At 45.9% G+C, this 19,430-nt stretch overlaps 1 protein-coding gene across 2 annotated transcripts in view; it reads right to left on the bottom strand.

Moving 5' to 3' along the window:
- GPC3 (glypican 3) overlaps positions 1 to 19,430 on the bottom strand; it is a 145,979-nt gene that overhangs the window by 36,824 nt on the left and 89,725 nt on the right. For both annotated transcript variants that reach the window (XM_084535133.1, XM_084535134.1), the window contains exon 6: positions 9,454 to 9,574. In XM_084535133.1, the coding sequence (XP_084391259.1) occupies positions 9,454 to 9,574 (121 nt within the window). The remainder of the gene's footprint in view (positions 1 to 9,453; positions 9,575 to 19,430) is intronic.

Genomic DNA, 19,430 nt, shown 5'->3' with positions numbered 1-19,430 from the left:
ACCACACTCCTCTGCACTCAGAGCACGGCTGCTGCTTGCTGAAACCCAAAGAGGAGAAAATGTAACTTCAGAAACACAGCTTTTCAAGTGTCAGTACTGGCATGTGCCTCCTAGGATAGGCCTACAAACAAGAGGAAACATCCAGAGTCCATCATGGACACTGCTGATGCACTGGGGTGCAATTTATCACCATTACTGAAAGTACCCACCAAAAGCAGAGCCTGCAAGGTTCAGTATCCTGGGAAAAGCAGCAGGCAAGAGGAGCCCTGCCTGGGGTGATTCTCCCACACAGATGCACAGCCACCAGCTGACACAGCTCACCATTTAAATTAGATTTAAAACTGGTGACTTTATACCCTCCCCCAGAGAGACTCAACACTCGCAGAGGAAGCCCTGAAATGTACCTACACAAGTCTCACCCTCCACATTTAGGAGCAATGCACTGTCCGAAAAGGTCAACACTCTCGTTCCCCACTCACACGCAAGAGGCACTTGAAGGGTCCTGCCAAGAATAAAAAGTAATTTCCTGCCCATCATGAGAGGTCTTGATTACAGGACACCCATCCTCAGCCAGCTGTCCCTCAGTTCCCCTTGCTGACAGTGCTCCACAAGACAGCATCTTCTTACATGTGTCCTCAGAAAAAAACAGCTGAGCACATTTTCTTCTTTTAAATACTGTTCCCTCACAATACAGACAAGCAAGGCCATAGACAATAAATATTGCTGCAACCTAACCTTCCCTGTTTGCTCTCAAGTTTTATGTGCCGCAAAGGCCATTTATTGCAGCACACGCTACAACAGCAAGAGCACTAAAATATAACCTGGCCTTTGCAGTTAGTTACATGTCAAAAGCAAGCTAAGAAGTTTAAAGAGCAAGAGCATTAACTGACAAAGTCTTCCTGAGCCATGCTGGCTATTTACACATGCACCAACACACGCAGGTTAAAGCAGCCTTATTGACAAAGGAAAGGGTTTGCCAGAGCAGAGACCTGCCTAATTACAAACAGCTGCTTTGTCAGCAGGTGTAACAAAAGGAGCAAGATTACAAATCATTCATTACCAAAACCATACAGAACTTCTTTCACTTTCTGACTGCAGCATGGCTTGGCTGAAAGCTCACGGGGCTGCAGCAGTCTATGCTGGCAGCTACCTCCAAGGTGGGACAGAGCAGTGGGAGAGGTCCCAGGAGCATCTCCTGTTCCCTGAATCATGGTGTACAGGTACAGCTCTAGGTCCGAGCAGGGCTGTTGCAGGTGGCACAGCTCACAAACACCTCGTGCATGCCAAAGTGCAGCTCCCAGCACAGCCTCCTGAAGCCTGCAGGAAGAGAGCGGCCGGCAGGACCTCGAGATGGAGCTGGCCCAACCTGCCCAAGGCAAATCTGACTTCATTGCTTTTTCCTCCCTCCCCCGAGAACACGGCTGCTATGTGGTTACACACCACAAGCTGGAATCAAAAGTAACATTACTGTTAGCGGGCCTTTTTCTAAAGAACAAAGCAATCAGGTTTGTTCTGCGGCCAAGATGACCATAGGTTACCTTCCAGGCCTGCTCTGGAAGATGAAGATTAGCTCCCACAATCCCAATCCTCTGTCTGGACCACATTTTAAAAACCTTGACATTAAATCAAACTCTAGAGAGAAATGCAAAAATGAGAGACCTACCAGTCATCTCACCAACTCCAGAGAGGGCTGTGTGCTTTGCTACTGTAATTACATTTCAAAGAAAAGGAGCTGGGGAAAGTTTTCCCAGTCCCCTGCTGAAAACTTGGCCCCCAGACTCCTCAGCAGACAAAGTGCCTCTGTTGGCAAAAGCCAAGGACCGAGGGCCATCACTTCTACGGGGAGGGAGCAACCCCTGCTTTGAGAAGCCCTCAGGCAGCACCAGACCTGGTGCTGCTGCCCCATGGGCATGCATGGGCAGCCAGGGACCACTGGAGAGGACACCCACCTTGGCCATCTTCTACTGATCACATTACCAGGCTGAGTCACAGCACAAGGTGATATTTGAGACGATCAGCGAGGCCCAGAATAACTGTAATTAACTGTTCATTTGGTATCAACGGATCCACTTGTTTTGCTACACAAGGATTCCTCCAGGTTTGTTTCCTCCACAACAGGATAAACTCCAGTGCTGGTACAGGATATCTGGTGTTTGTTTTAAAGTGCCGCTGTGCATCAGCTGCTTGTTTTGGACACAAAGGAAAATTAGTCCCTTTTAAAGGTGTTTTTCTTCCCAGCTGATTTCCATCACATTGTTTGGAGGACACACCTGAGGCACCTGCCTCTCCGCATGATCCCCCCTGGAGCTGAAGCCACAGGGGCAAAGTTGAATCCCTTTTCTTACACAGGACTGCAGCAACGAGGGAATTTCAGGGAAGGTGAGCAATAAAATGCTATTTATGTTACCTAAATGCTCTGAATGTCAAACAAAATGATGCGGAAGCCATCCATAACACCAAGCCATCCAAGCTCAGCCACCCCCGCTTCCCGGTCTTGCTGGATTGCAGGCTGGATTTCCTTGCTGCACAGGAAAACTTTGCTGCTCCTACAGTCACAACCAAGTTAAAGAACCATTCTGATGCCAGATAAGAGGCGAAACACCACTGGTGAGCAACGTAACTACTAGATAGGAAAGGGGCATTAGTAAAAAGGAAGTACAGGTGAGGCTTTCTTTTTTCCACACAAATGCAGGAGACACGGGGCTTTACAAGTGCCTTTCCTGCATGTTCCTGAAATTCATTGCTGGGGAAGGTGAAATGGAAGTCCGCAAGGAAACAGAGTGAGTCCTGTCTTGAAAAATGACAGCTCTGTAGTCCCACTACATAGAAGTAAGAAAAAGAAGTACATGTGGGGATGGACCAAAGGACTTGGGTGCTCTGAGGAAAATCTTACAGTGAATTATTTTCTCCAAGAAATGGACAATATGGGGCTTCTAGGATGCTGACAGTTTTGCTACCGCCTTCAATAAAAGCAACAGGTCAGTAACAGACAGCAGTCTTAACTTCAGCACTCGGGAGATGCTCAGGTCCTCAAGCACAGCCAGGTTCTAGCATCACTGAGCACAGCCAGAAATGTGACTATTTACCACCCTTTCCTTACTTAAAATGGGAAATACCTCACATTCCACAGCAAATTTAACTGCCGCAAGCAGTAAAAGCATGGGGCTTAACAGTGCACCCGTTACGCTCCTCCATGTCGTGCAAGACCATATGTAAAACCAGCAAGAAACTTCAGCAGACAGAGCCCAGATTACAAGTTAGCCAGTTACCGTCTGTTTAAAAACACACGCACAAACACCGACTTCAATTAATCTCGGGCTGTTAAAGAAAACCCATTTAGGGTGACCTACGGGTACAGCGTTCCCACAACAAACCCGATAAAGCAGGGATGTTTGCAGATACAGCCCTGACGCACGATAGCTGGCGCAGGCAAGCGGTGCTTCATGCTGAAAGCAAGAAGGAGGGAAAGAATGTTTTTGGATTTAAAAACCTTCCAAACAATAAAATACATTAAAATTTAATTATGTTCTAGTTAGAGAGGGTCACACTTCCCCTGATTTAACTGGCCTGGCAAAATCCTGTAATTGCCACTTCCATATGGAGTTGGAGGCTGCAAGAGAGCATTTACAGTGGTGTGTTAACAAGAGCTGAGGCACAGCTCAAAAGGACAACGTCGTTACTCTTTAAATACCAGGCCTAGACTTGGTGGAGCTATAGATTATTTTGTGCAGTAAAAGAGGAATTAAGTGATCCATTCCAAAATGCATTTATCATTAAAATAAAAATCTTCTGTCATTTTATTTAATAGCCTTAGTAAGAAATAATTGCAATGTCTGGTTGCTTTCAACAACATGTGGTTTTAATATTTTAATTGTTACAAACTGTTTAATAATGTTGAACAAAAGGCGTGTCCAATTATTGTGTTTATTAACTTTTCTTTTGAGGACTTGATAAATTATATTACACATATACAGTGCTTCAGATACTGTAGTGTTAACTTACTAAATTTGAAAGTGGAAAATCAGCCAACAGTGACTCGTTTTGGTGCAACTTAAATATTGTATTTGCGAGTGACAAGCATTATGTATCACTTCATTTAACAATCTAGTAGTTTGTGCATTTTTCTAATTATTGTGCTGCTTTATCTAGCTAGGGAATTAAACTACGATGGGAATAATAAACCTCACAAAGCCTAACAGGCCACAGAGAGACATGATTCCACCGAATCTGTCAAAGCCACAGATTTTTTTCTGAAGGGGAACTATATTCCTGAAAAGTCCTCAGCTCCCAGGGTCTCCCACTATAGACTTAATAGTTTTCCCCACTTTGAGCCGGCTGGGACAGCACCTGGCAAGACTTTTCCCGGGACCTGACAATTTCCTTGGAAGCACCCACCAGGGTGAGCCACCTCCACACGCCAGCTCTTGGGGCACCCCACAAGGACAGCCATCTCCATACCAGTCACAGGTTTCCCCATGCAGGGACCAGATCCGACCCCTCTGCTGCCCGAGAGTGGCCCCCCATCACCGGTCCCCAGTGCTCGGACACACTCTGTATTTTGAGCGAGAGGCCTGAGACGCGTTTGGGCATCGCGCTGTTCCCAGGCCTATTTTGTTTACATTTGATTCAATCAAGTTGTGGCCTTTTGGCCTCTTTCCAAATTAACTTCTGGGTGACCTCCACTGTGCCCTCTCCCAGCAGCAAGGCCTCCGAGAAACAGGCCATTAAACCTACAAACAAATATTGGATATATTGCTTGATCAAGCCAGCTTCAAACATAGCTATTTAACCCCCGGCACATGCTTTTGCAAACTAAGTATATTTTGTCTTCAGTCATTCACCCTTCTTTGCCTACTTTTTTTTTTTTTTAATTCCGTCTAGAGCTCCGTGTTTTACTGCCTCATAAAACTTCAAAATTTTGTTCTCATCCTCCCGTAAACCCCACGAAGAGCAGCGCAGGGCCCGTTCACACGGATCTCGCTGCAGGGCTGGGTCTTTACACTGAGCGCATGAAGAAAGGCAGCAAGATCCTACCCTGTGGATCAGCCATAATACTCCAAGAAATTGTGTGTTCCCCCTATTTCCAAGGAAATAAATCAAAGTTGGTTTCTCAGGGTCTGTGAAAGCATATAGCCTGGACTCCAATCCCCAAAGGGTTGGTGTTTTTTAATATTTTTTTTTCCAAGAGCTTATATGGTAGTTGGATTTCTGGCTAGAGAATATGCAATATGATAAAAACACAGCCCCTATAAAGGGCAATAAATTACAGATTGTTTGATGTGGAAACCAAAGAACTGTCAAACTCCAGTATATCTGAAATATTCTAAATGAGCCCTTAACTCCAGTGTCTGGAAATGTACAATATGTTTCCAGACCCTTCAATCTTGTAAAGGCCCATCTCCCCCACTTAATTTTCCTTTTATGGATTTTATTCTTCATTTTTAGTGGATTTTTTCCCCTCCTCTTTGAAAACTGTGCTCTTCCCCTTCGAGATAGTCCTATGATAAACAATAGGAATTATCTAACTATAGAAAGGAATCAGAAGTGGGCCCAAGCTTAATTTTTAAGAATGCTATTTTGTCACAGACTTTGTATGGGATGTCACCTCCTCACTTCATCTGCCCACTCACAGAACAGGGACAGCTACTGCTGCGGCTCACTGGGCCGCTTTGCAGGTAAGTGCAGTAAGGACAGGGGAAAGCATCTGGGTAGAAACGGTGTCAGAGCCCTGCAAGCACCACAGGGAGTACACAAGCAAGCTGAGGACAGAGAGAGAGAAAAAGGAGATCCAAGAGCACCACACTGGCTGATCCAGTACCTGCAGTCTCCATCCCAGCTGCATGCTTGCATCAGCATCACCCAGGTCCACTCACCCAAAACTTTCTTGGTCAGAGGTCACTGACAGAGCAGAGCATCCAAGACATGGGACATGAGGCACGATGGCTTCCACCTCCACACATATCTGTTAAAACTTGAACTCATCCCCATCTGTCAGCCATCCCCGTGGGGAGGGGAAACTTGAGTGACCAGAGGAAATAACTCATTTGCACACTGCTTTTTGCCTAGGGTTGCTATCAAGTCACAAAGAAACTGAGCAAGACCTTGTGCTGACGATGAATAACCTCTCACTTCCAATATAGTTTCATGTGTGGGATGAGTGAAAACCCTTCTAGCCAGAAACAGACCCCATCCACTCTGGGAAATAAAAGTTAGGAACCAATTCCAACTCATTTTCCTGAAGGCGACCCTTGGCCTCCCAGCTGAGATAACAATGCTAATATTTATGGACGGGCTATTCCTGCCTCTGGACACAGAGCAAAAATAACTCAAATCACAACTTGGTAGACACATCTAACAGAACTGAAAAAGGAATCTTTGCTTCCAATACAGTAATAACAAACCATCTCGCCCACCAATGCAAAAAAAAATAGCACCACCCACAGTCACACATGCACACGAAAAAAAAGTGGTCTGGAGTTCTGATGTGATGAGTAGGCATCAGCAATTGTGACTCATCCAGAAAGAACTGACCTGAGACAACACACCACTCAGACAGCCATGCTTCATTCATTTATTTATCTTAGCTTGATAAAAGATGCTTAGACCAAGCTAAAACAATCTGGCAATCTTTTTGACTTCCCTTTCTCTATGGGTTAAGTTTTCTGTACTCTTTTTAGTCACTGTGCGTTTGGTACTAATGCACGAATAACATTCTCAAACTGGAAAAGTTTGAAAAGGATTTCTCATATATGCATATGCTTACACAGATTCAGTTTGAGAAGATAAGAACTCCTGAGCAAGCATTATTTCCTCCCTCATACAACATATTTGCCAAACTCAAGCAAACTTGAAAATTTGGTGTACTGATGAAAGAACACACATTTTTCAGCAGCATGAGTAGCCTGAAGTAAACTGAAGCCAGAGCACCAGCAAGCTGCAGACATTGGCAAAAAACTACTAGAAAATGCTGTGGAACTCTAACAAAAATTGCACCAACTAGCACGGTTCCTGAGTCTACCAGTATGAATGAAAACTGACCTGCATCTCCAACACAAAAAAATGGGGAGGATTTCATTAAGTTGTGCTCGACAAATAATATACTGGTAGTCACATGGGAAACTAGTTTAGAACTCTGAGCGCTACATGAATTCTTTTTTTCCAAAAAGACTGAATGTTTGCAAAACCTCAGAAACCACTGTCCAGTGAGTTTGGTAGATACGGAGTTTTTCACCCTTCCCAAGCCTAGGAGCCCACACTTTCCCAGATCTGAAACCAACACCTGAAAAACAACTGTAATTCATCCAGAGTTGTTCCTTCCACATTTCCTACTCTTTAGCATCCAAGATGTGTTCCAGATGTGAAGCAGATCACAAAACTTCAGCAGGCCAAGAAAAGAAGTGTGATGGTGAGCTCTGCCACCCAAAATCCCTAATTTAAGTAACATCCACAGTTATTTTACCAGTACATAAGCTGCTTACCACTGATCCTCAGCGTGAATAGCTAGGTTCATAACTAACTTTCACAAGTCACTTTACATTTTCTCCTGATTTTATTCTCAATTCCCCTCTTTCTCAAACATAACTTCACAGGAGGGGTTGATTTTTTCAAACTCTTACAATTTATGCCATCCAAATCAAAACAACTCATCTGCTCCCTGCAATGCTACAACTTTCCAGTCTGATACTGCGAACAAGGGAGAAAGCTGTAAAAGACCACGACTGAGCTGACCACGTTCACCCACTTACCCCTATTCTTCTCAGAGCAGGAGCTGACACAGACAGGCTGCTGCTGTAAACAGCTACATTCAGCCAAGTTATGTTTACCCAGGGTCCCTCGTTCCACAAAGCTTAGCTCCTCAGCAGCCTGAACTGTTCAGCGAAGACCTAACTTGACCCAATCTGGCAGCCAGCATTTCACAACCACTTTATGTCAGCAGTTTCAAGTACGCTAATAACCATGTTTTGTTCAGTGCGACTTTCTCACTGTGAACGGCAAAATATCATTATCACCTGCAGGTTGAAGCCTGCCCTCTACCCCATTTAATAGGGAGCTGATTATGCTATTCTCTCTCCCCCCCCCTTAATAATTACAGGCTGTGGGCAGATGGCACAGCTTTTCCGTGCAGGAAGGCAGAGCAGGCTGCGCTGCCATCGCCTGTTCCACTTGCTGGGGTGCTCTCGGGGTCCCAGTGGCCCCAGTGCTCCCAGCCAGCGGCCGGTGACGTGTGCCTGCCCTGTGGGGCTTCGGCCAGGAGCTGCTATCACAACAGCCCCTGGCACCCGCGGGAGCAGGAAAGCAGAGGTTAGCAGAAAAGTCGCTAAGCCAGCAAATTCAGGCAGATCAGCCCTCACAGCCCACCAGCCGGGGTGCAGCTGGGCTTTACCATGGGAAGCTGCCACTGCTGAAAGCATCGTGCTGGAGCAAACCTGGACAAGATCCCCACCAGTAAAAGCTCTCTTGAGGGAGACAGGGCAGCTCAGCCATGTTTAAGACAGCGTTATGACCTGAGTATTTTCCCAGCAAGACCCCAATGCTGTATGTTCCCAGAGAGTACAGAGGTCCAAGCTGCCAGCCTACTAGAAAACAACCCCTCTGAGAGTTACACAGTGACAGAGAGCAGAGTCCAGAGCCAGACCCCAGCCCAGCTGGGGGACAAAGGCAGGGCTGGCTCGAGTCAATACTGTAGGAGAGCTCTGGAAGGTTAAACCCTCTCCCTGCAGCACTCACACTGTGTGAAAGGCAGTTTCCCTCACACAGCTCACAGCCATTGCCAACTGAACGCAGCGCAGAGGTGTCACTTAATCCCTTGGCAGCAGCGGGGCTTCACAGACTTAACCTGGCCTGGCATGATGGGTAGAGACAAGATACTGCTTGTCCTTGCAATGATGCCAGGTCTGAGACCGTGGGAAGGAAGCTCCCTGCCTGGCGAAGAGGGTCTCATCCAGCTCTGCCACATCCCCATTAAACAGTAACTTGCTTTGACAGTGATCAGGAGCAGACATCCAAGGACACGCAGCAAACTAACAACTGACCCTCCATTCCAGCCATGAGCAAAGGCAAAGAAGATTTCAACAAGAGCTGATGTCAGACGTGCCACATAGCACCTCGTGCTTGTGGATATCACAGCAGCACCATCTTCCCACTGTACTGGGGATGAGCACCTACCAGAAGTGCACCACAAGGACGCATCCAGTGCCTGGGAACAGGCTGAGCCCAAAGGGCTGCACTGTGCATGCCCTGTGGCTCCTGTTTTGCCCACAGGCTTAAACCAGGACCTGCCATGCATGCCTGGTACCAAGCCGGGCTGAAGCAGCACCTGCTCTCCACCCATCTGCTGAAAACAGAGCTGCCCAGGGTTGTCTGGCTGAGCCCGAAGAAAGTGTGGGGGAGGCCAGACTGATTTGGAAACCACCCACTCTGGAGTCATCCCCTGCTGGCACGCCTGCAACAAACCTGGTTGATGTGTTTCAGCTTGTCAATAATCTGGCTGATCACTGGCTCAGGACTTTTCATCTTCACCTCATGGTTGCCAGGGTGAGCTTTTACTCCGTTCCTTGTGATTTGGGGGCTGTATCTGTGGAATGAGAGAATGTGGAAAGTATCTGTGAGAACAGAGGAGACCACGATGTGACAGGCTAACACAGGAGATCTTTCAAGTTCAGTACAAACAAGAGTATTCCCAAGATAAGAACCAGCCCTTTCCAAAATTGAGAGAATAAAACAGTTAATAATGACACAGGAAAGGCAGAAGATTCCTGTATATATTTCTGCTCTGCCTTTGCAAAGCAGCAAGATGATGTACTTGATCACTTGAGGACAATGAAGTCCTTTCCAGTCCATTAGTAACCAAGGAAGACGTTAAACAATATACAACAGGGATAAATATTTTCACATAACTTGCACCCAAGAGTCCTAAAAAAGCTGGCTGAGAAATTCTGGCTTGCTCATGTTTGTTTAAAATAAATCTTGGCAGACCACAGAGATTCCAGTACAAGAGTGGTAGTGTGCCCACAGCCAAAAAAAAATGAGTGGGATGACCCAGTTAACTGCAAGCTGATTAGTATAACATCAACCCCTTGCAAAATAATGACTATCACTGATGTGTGATTTCAATAATAAAGAATTAAAGCATCAGAATATAATTAATGCTGTCAACATTGCTAATGGAAAATAGGTGTTGTCAAACAAACCTGATTTCAGTCTTTGATGAGATCCAGCCTTGGGGATCAAAGTAACAGCTTCAACACAGAACATACCTTGACTTTGGTGCGGTGCTGGACTCTGCACCACACGATATCCTGATTTACACGGGTACCACCATGTCAGTAAAGCATGCGTAAAGCAAATTAAGAGCTGGCTGAGACGACCAGAGACAGCCTCCATGGGCACCCTCCCCAGGCAGCTTGCAGGGATGCTGTGCAGAGGCAGGTGGCCAAGCCAGCTCTCAGTTTTTTCATCAGCAACTAAGAAAGCAGTGTAAATGCCCTACTGCCAAATCTATGGAATGGCAAAGTTTATCAGAGTGAGGAGAAGGGGGAAAGACAGGGATCACAGCATATTTTGCTTTGGAGGAAAGCACTCCCGCGCCTGGTACCTGGGTAATAGCTTGTGTCACTCAGGATGTGAGACAAGCAGCCTGCACCAACCTCAAACTGGGCTTCAGGACCACAGTAAGTGGCTGTTACCATTTACTGCTCACAGCCAGGGCAGCAGCACACTGCTGCCTTCCTGAGCTGCGGGTTGTTTGTGTTCACTGCAGCCCCAATTACTGGCCCCGGTACTGTAAAAACACAAACCAAGCCCTCATCTCCAAGAGCTGACAGCCCAAGCACACGCTGCCAAAACCCGGCACAGCCTACGAAAGCAAGATTTCGGAGATAACACCGAGCATCAGTCTGCTTTACTGTATGTTTGTTTTTCCGGTGCCGTGGGTAAACTTGATGAGTATTCCTTTCTGTGCCTCATCTCCTGCATGTCGCATCCGTACCCAGTTCCCAGCACCAGCCCCGGTGACTGCCCCCACCTGCCAGCTCCCCTTCCCCTCCCCACTACTCGGTCCTTCGCCATGACAGGCAGCTCATCTCCCACAGGCTTTGTGGAGGAAGCAGGACATCAGCAGGGATTAAATTGAGGGGAGGGAGATAGGAGGGATGGTGGGGCCAGCTCAGGGAGAACGCTCTGCTGTGGGAGAAAGCAATAGGCACAAGGTTATTCATCCACATGAGCTGTTGGGGTACACAGAAGGTTTTGTGGGTTTGGCTGCACTTGAACTCTTAACTAACAATGAGAGAGTCAGACATCCAGGGATATAAAGCCTACTGCAGATTTACACTGGTGGAGCAGGAACCTGTTCCCAGCCTGAAACATTCACATCATTCCAAAACACTGAGGTTGATTTCCACTCTGAGGCTTTTTCAGAGCACGAGTTACCCATCCACGAACGCTCAGCACTCCAGCTGCACCCCACTGCACCGTGCAATCCCCATACACCAGGCACTGTTCCAGCAGGTACAAAACACAGCTACACCTGAGACATAAGAGCTCCCAGTTCAGGAAAGCGCTTAAATGTGCTGTCAGAGGTTTGTCCTAGGCTGAAAGCTAAGTGATTTGTAGAACAGGGGCCAAAGCAAGGCAGGTTTGGACACCAGACTGAAGCAAGCCATGGCCAGGCAAAGCCTGGCTTCCTGCAGCTCAGCCAGCGGTGGGACCGTGGGCTCAGAGCACCATCTCGTGGGAAGACAGCGCTGCCGCAAGCACACATCGGCTCTGGTCTGCAAATAGTTGTGGACTTTAACCTTTTGCAGGGGAATAAGGCACTGGAAGCAACGAACCATCAAACCTGCTACTTTTTTTGTCACAGAGTCACCTAATGCTACTGTGCCAGGCTGACAAACACATCTGGCGACTGAACACTAACATCTATAAAAACGTGTGGCTTTTTAGATGCCAAAGAAATTTCCATTTTTGGTGTTGCTGTGAATCTAATTCAAAAACATTGACAGAACTTTAAAACACATTGCTGAAAAGTCTCCTGTGGTTTAACCAATTTAACTAGTAGGATAAATCTCCCACAGGTTTTAGTAAGAGCAGAACCATGCCCAGTTTGGTGCATGCCTAAATTATTACAGTCTCTCTCCTAAGCCGTTTTACAAAGAAACTTAATAGCTTGGTTTTGAGTGGGCGAAACACCTTCTGAAATCCAGGCAACAACTGCCAGAAAGGATTTCTGTAGCCTACACAATGTCACATAGGAGGGAGGAACACAACTACTGCAGGTCAAGGTAACATGTCCAAAGACAGGACTTGTTCTGGAGAAGGCGGAGACCCCTGCGCATCCTCGGAGTCATGAAGACATCAGACCTCACTCCCCAAGGGACAAGTCTGGGGGAGAAGGAAGCAAACCTCAAAGTGCTTGCAGAAGGAACTCTGCTTAAAACAGTCCCACTGGGAAAGCAGAGTGCCACCGACTGCTGTTTCTCACCTGGCAAGGTATGAGGGGACATAATAGGCCCCAAATGAACCCTTTAGCTCATTGTACATAATTTGAAGCAGCACAGCAGCGGGCTCTGCAAGCTGCACGTATTGGGACTGAATCACAAAGCAGCAGATGCACAGGGACATGCTACATCTGAAGAGCCAGACACAAGCTCCTGCATGGCTTGGGTGCTTTAGGACACACTGCATTCACGCTGCCAAGCCAAGACCTTGAGTGAGAGGTGGATATCAGCTCCCCCTTGTCAGAAAGTGGCATGGGCTGGCACACATTCAGGCACGTGGGATGCGGCCAAACCAAGGGTTAAAGACTTTGAAATGTAGCTTCAGCAAGGGATGAACATTCCTGAGATGCCAGAAAAACTTGAAAAGGCAGCTGGCATCCCTCTCTGCAGCCTGGGCCAAGCAGCCAGGCCTCCAAGGACTAACATGGCATAAAGACGCCTTTGGAGACCCCACAGAGCTGGACAACGAGGGGGTCCCAGTACAGCCCCCACACAGGAAAAGCCACAGCTCCCCTGCATCCCACCAAGTCATTAAAAGGCAGTTGGGCTCACAGGGTCTTGCAAAGCAACAGCATCACCTTTCTCCCATGTTCCCCAGCCATGACTCAGGTAAGAAGAGATCCGAGCCACACTGGGCCACTTTCAGCATATGCCAATAGAAAAGCCCCTTCTGCAGGGTGCTAGAGCCACTCCACCAAACCCACCATACACCTCTACCAGTGACACCAGTTATGAACAGCAAATGCACAGTGGTTAAAGTCCACCCCATGGTCATGGGGGTCCCTGAACTGAAGGGATATCAGCGTTGCAATATGAGCATGGTCTGGCTTCCACTTCATAAGCAAAGCCCAAAATACTTTTCCTTTTTGATGTGCCTCAATGTCAGTCAGCAGCATTTTCTTGCCTGGGCTCTCTGGGCATGGGCTCTTGCTGGGGTCACGGTATTCTACAAAGATAAATGTCACATAGCCCTCACTAAAACAACTTGAAAGACAACCACCTGATGAAAACACTGATGATCTGAGGTTTTCTGTGGGGATAGCACAGTGATAGACCTTTCATACTCTTCATTCACCATCTGTAAATGCCGAAGTATGAAGTCACATTAAGGGATTTTCTTCTCCCTTTCTACCCACCATCCACAAACTTCTCCAGTGAATGTTTGGCCATTCCAGTCCAAATGCAGCTCTTTCCAGGCTTTCGATTCAGAGCAATGAAGACAAGATGACAAATGCTATTTAAAAATATGGCAATACATGTAAAATGTGTGTTCATCCTACTTGGCCATACTAGGCTTAGAGATGAGTTACTGCAATGCCTGACACATGATTTAGAGAAAGTAATCCTTTAAGTCAAACGAAGAATTACACCTTTTAGAAAAAAGAAAGTAAGTTTTTCATTCAAGTAACAATTAATTTACGCTTGCCTTCCAGTTGTAAAGTATTTATTCAAATACAGCTGCACAATTTAAAGAGCACGGTATCCTTTGCACTCTTTCTCTACCGTCTCTGCTCACTGAATCATACTTGTTTTGAGGGAGCAGATGGGGGACAAACACAGCACAGACTGCTACAAGACAGGGCTACCATATAAAAAAAGAAGCTTAACGTCACAGGACTTCATGGCTGAGCTTGAGAGCAGTATTTCCAACACTTGCAGTCCCCAGAAGCTGCTCTGTGTTTCATGACAACTTACTACTCAGCCTTGAGGGGGTGGCCCAGAGAGTCACGACTATTAACACAATGGTGTGAGTGCACCCTTTTAGATGTTTCAGATGGAGTCCTGATCACTCAGCCTCTGGTCTGCTTAGTCCTGGAGAGGAGTACATCTGTCAAAGATTAATTTTTTTTAAAACCATTAAAGCCTTTGAAGTGTAAAACATTAAGTAAGGCTTTTATTTGAATAAAACACCTTCCCACACACACTCCCATTGCTTTTGGCTGCAAAGACTTCTACACACAACTCCCCAGCTCCCCTTTCACAGTCAGATAGCATTAAAAATGGTAACACCCTTCCTTTTAGAGAAAAAAGGAGAGACTTTGAACCAGGATGGACTGGAGCTTGTTTGGACTAAATTGGCCAGATTCTGCCTCTTTTGAGACCAGGAGACTGTAAAAAAAGGGCAAGCAAGGAGTAAGAAAAAAGGTAGATGTTCTCTCACCACCAGAGAAATCTAGGCATACCAGCAGCCTCACCAGCCTCTCCAAACCTGCACTAACTCACAGTTGCTTTTACTTTCATTGCCCTTCTGGCTACAGATCAACCTCAGCATTGCAAAGTAAGTCCACACAGGCTGGCAACACTGGATCCTTATCACACAGGTGGCAAGAAGAGCAAAATGATGGAAGAGTTGCTTCCAACCCACACATTGCACCCTACAACCAGGGAACAAGTCCAGGATGAGTCCACAAGCCTCCAAGAAGAGGTGATAACTTTTTTCCCCTGATGGCTTTCTCTCTGAAGAGAGAATGTGTCCACCCCAGCTGTCCCTTTTCACTCAGGGTACATGGTCCCAACATCCCTTGACCAAATGCAGGCACTGGCTGTACGGGGGTGCAGGCAGCAGGAGCATGAGGTGCATGGTTCTCAAGTGCCTTCCCAGCTTACAGTGTGCTACAGCAAGCACTTGCAATTGTTGCAGAGTTCACAGTGCCCCAGCCAATTTACACCACCAGCGGCTCTGAGAAAGTTTCTTCAAAAGCAGCCGGGAGAATACAATGCTCTCAGTGGGGAGCATTTGGACCTAAGTAAAAAAGACATTTTCTGCTGCATTCCCAAATATCAACTTCCTCGCAGCCTGGTCTCCCTACCGTGAGAGCCCTCCAAGAGCCTGTTGTATTAGTTCCTTGCCAAAGAGAAATGCTGCCTCTTCCAAACCATCCTATATCATGCACTACAGCCAGTAAGTGTGCAACAGATGTTAGTTTTTATTAAATGTGAAGTCTCCAGTAAGAAAAGCAAATACTGTAATATTCATAGCAAAACAACGGGAGTTTAAAGTGTAAAAGGACAGCCTGAAGACTCCCTCCATTCTCACATCAGTTCAGTAAAGTTCAAGACAAATAGATTTTGGAAGAATTGGTTAAACCTGAGACCAAGCAGCAGGCTTAATATAGGAAGATTCATGATCCTCATTTTTGCAATACTCTGGAAACAATTATGGCCACTCAATAACTGACTGAATTTGCCTACTATCCTTTCATTATAGCTTACATTTGCTACAAAGCTGTGTTTTATGTGCTTGAAAAGTTATACAGCCTCCCTCTTTGGGGACTCCATTGTATCAGATATTTTGCAGCACTGCCAGAAATAACCAAGCCCTTCATGAGCTAAAGGGTTATTGCTGGCATGGAATTTCCTTTGTTCCAATTACAGAATCTCATTTTTCTCCCTTGCTTCCAATTGTGCTTTCATTGTTTATGATTTGTATGATTAAAACAAACCACAGTATATTGGCAAAAACAGGGAAATCTGAGACTTCTAGCATGAAGAAAAGAATCTGGCAAGGTGCTAAAAATATATTAATTTGGAATTGGTATAAAGAGAACAAGAGTTATGTGGATAATTTAGATTAATGTACAAGTTTGTCTTGAACAATTTGGAAATGGCAATATCTAACAGTAATACTTAATGTACTTACAAGTCTTGCAGCAGGCAAATGTTGCTGTCATTCTATTCATAACAGCTTGAAAGGAATATACTACTGTAAGCAGATTATTAAACTGAGAGTCTAGATTTTAATAGGCTTTTAGTATTAAATGCTGCAAAAGCCTGATGCTATATATAAGGTCCAAATCACCTCTGAGATTTAGATGCCTAACTCCCACAGAAACTGAGATGAGTTCAATATCTCAACACCCACTTGACTTAAGTTGAAGCCTTTACACAAGCTAATTATTCAGACAGGACTTCTGTGATAGGAATCTTCCTCTGTTCTTAGTCTGCACTGTATGGAGAAAGGGATAAGAGAAGCCGGACAACATATTCCCTTGTTTGCCTGTTTCCCATCAATACAGCTAGCTGTCTGACACACATGCTGACACAAAGCCTCCTGGCAATTGAGCACACCAGATTTGTTATTTTGGAGCACTGCACAAAAAACAGCAGCCCCACACTACTAGGACTCAGACGCAGTCCAACACAGTCCCAACTCTCATTCCCATCCATCTGCCCTCGCCCCCAACTCACTTTGCAGCTGGCAACTCTCACATGGACAGGCAGAGTCAGGATCCAGCAGAAGTTTTGCTTTGGAGTACCAGTTTGTCTCCAGGTCAGCAAAAATCCAGCTCACCAGCCTGCTCAAGCTATTGCACACCCACCCTGTCTGTACATCCAGCCCTCTGCAATCTCAGAGAAGTGCCTGTCAGTTAATTGAGCCCCAAAAAAACTGCAGAGAGGTGCACAGGGATGCAGAGGGTCAGAGGAAGATCCAGCAGGTCCAGTCACCAGCTACCACAAACATCAAAGCACTACAACCCCTCACAAGTTCTTGACAAGGGGTAGAGTGTGCCACGTGCAGCTTTTGCTGTGAACATTTGTGGCTTCTCATAAAAGCATAGAACATTTTTGCACACTTTGGGAAGTTTGAAAAGCAGCAATTTGATGCCTTTTCTTTTCCCTTCCTACTTTGGTTTATGTTCTTCAACCACACAGCAACAGCACAGCAAAAGGTGCTGCTTAGTACATGGCCACAGAAATCTGTTGTCCTTATACAGTCACCAGCATTTGCAAGATATTTCTGACAGGTCAAAGCACCACATCTTAAACACACAAAAGAGAACACCTCACAGATCAAACCTCAGGAAGGAGGACAAATTCTTGCTATTAAATGGTCCAACAAGGAGAACTACATGAGGTGGACATAGGACCACACTGTAAAAGACAGTGTGGAATTAATCTTTTTTTTTTTTTTAAATGTTAAAATATACAAAGCAGGGTGAGTGATGCTGAGCCATCAGCAGAGCAGATTGCACATCATCCCTGCTGCAAGACACATTGTGGAAAGCCCTCTGCCAAGCAGGTCCTCAGACCTCTTAACTTCATAACTCTTAACTGCACCATGCAGGTGGGATGCCCCAGAGCCAAGGATGAAACAAGAACATAGCCCAGGTACAGTCAGACCTTGCTCACAGTTTGCTGTATGATGAGGAAAGCACTGCTGGCTGCAGTGCCTCAGAGTCCCAAATGCACGTGCTGTGGTCAATCGGGGCAGAGAGAGTAAAGGGCAAGGAGAAAACTGAGAATGGTTCAAGGCTCAAAATGGGAAATGAGATGCAGTAGGAAAAAAAGCACTGAGCACATCCAGACCAGGACATGGTCACTCTCTGCCGGTAACAGAGCACTGGGATAAACAGGACAGAGTAAATACCGATTCAGAAAAAACACAGGAGCAGCAGCTAAGCTTAAGTGCAAGGAATGAGCATCTCTCCTGTCAGCATCCTCCAAAGCCAGTATCCAATAAAGCAACGTGGAAACATGACAATACAGAGTATATTTTATATGTAAAAATCCTAGAAGAATCAGCCCCTTGTTTGGCAGCAGTAACACATAAGGGACAAACTACATTGTCAGCTTCCTGAAATTAATACAAGGGATTCAAAAACACCAAGTTTCTTGTAAAAAGCAGCAAGCTGGAATCTGAATGACCGTCAATTGCATATTAGTCCAGCAGGAGGACTACTTTATCTCTGCCAGAAACTCAAGCATATAACGGGCATTCTCAGAGCAGTTTAAGAAAGATCTATGTAATGAACAGTTGCTTGGCTCCCTCTTGGGGAAAAGGCTGAAAAAACTGGTGGTTAGGGGTACTCAAACACTGTTACCTTGAATGTACCTTTTTTTCAGGAATCCTCTCAGACTCTCTGAAAAAGATACCATGCTGCGAAGTCCAAACACCTGAAGCTCTCAGTTTGGACCGTTTTGGCTCCACATGAAGCAGCACAATTGGCTTTACATACAATTTAATTACATTTATTTCAACTTGAAACACATTTTGCAAATGAAGACTTAGTTCAGCTTTATTTAGCTGAGGTTTATCCTGTAGTTTCATCAGCAGAAACACTGCCACACATGACAGACTTTAGTAGCTTATGGAAGAGAGAGGGTCGCCCTGGGAAGCACTACGGGTGCACATGCTAAAAATACATGGCAAGAAAGACTTAAAAATAAGTGGCAGGGAAGTCCAGGCATTTAAGGAGCAAGAACTAAAATTTCTTGCTCCATGCAAGCAGCCATCCTTACCACTTCTGTGCCCAGCCAGCAAGCTTTCCTGTCCAGGGCAGCTGTGCCCCCTCCATGGCACAGGAAGGGGATGGGGGTTTTCACACTCATCTCATAGAAAAAAAAAATAAAATATTTTCTGACTGCAAAGAAGCTGTTACTATTATTTCATAGGAGCTGGGAGAGTAGGCTACATCCACATGATAAATGGGAGCGGGGGGAAGGAGGAAAGGGGTGGAAAGGCAGTGTCTTCAAGAAGAGCAGAGGATGTCATCCTCAACGTAATAGTCAGGCAGTTGAGAGCTGAAAACATGGTAACCCTTTTGTGTATATATACTTCATCTTCTCCTTGCCTTGCCCCACCTGCATGCTGTGGCACCTATGTGACCTACCATATCATGCCACAAATGCCACAGCTTGGTGGCAGAAAATCTAGGGTGACATCTCTGCCCTTGACAGTCTACAAGTATTCTCAGCAAAAAAGCTAAGACAGGCTATCATCTAAAACCATTTTTAAATCTGCAAATAACGTTGAGCTTACATTTGTAGGAGGATGGGAACTCACCATTTTTCCACTGCTGCCACTTCACCCAGCAGTGATTTCAGCAACACCTGGAGCAGGGCCCTGGCAAACTTCTGTAAGCAGAGATCTCACCATAGGTCCTTCCCCCCCCGCAAAACCGCAGTGTTTGTGGTACTGTTTTGAGATTTAAT

Source organism: Aythya ferina (genome assembly GCF_964211825.1).
Source record: "Aythya ferina genome assembly, chromosome: 13".
In the NCBI taxonomy this organism is placed as follows: Eukaryota; Metazoa; Chordata; class Aves; order Anseriformes; family Anatidae; genus Aythya; species Aythya ferina.
Note: the sequence above shows the minus strand (reverse complement) of the source record. Positions and strands in the feature narration are given on the sequence as shown.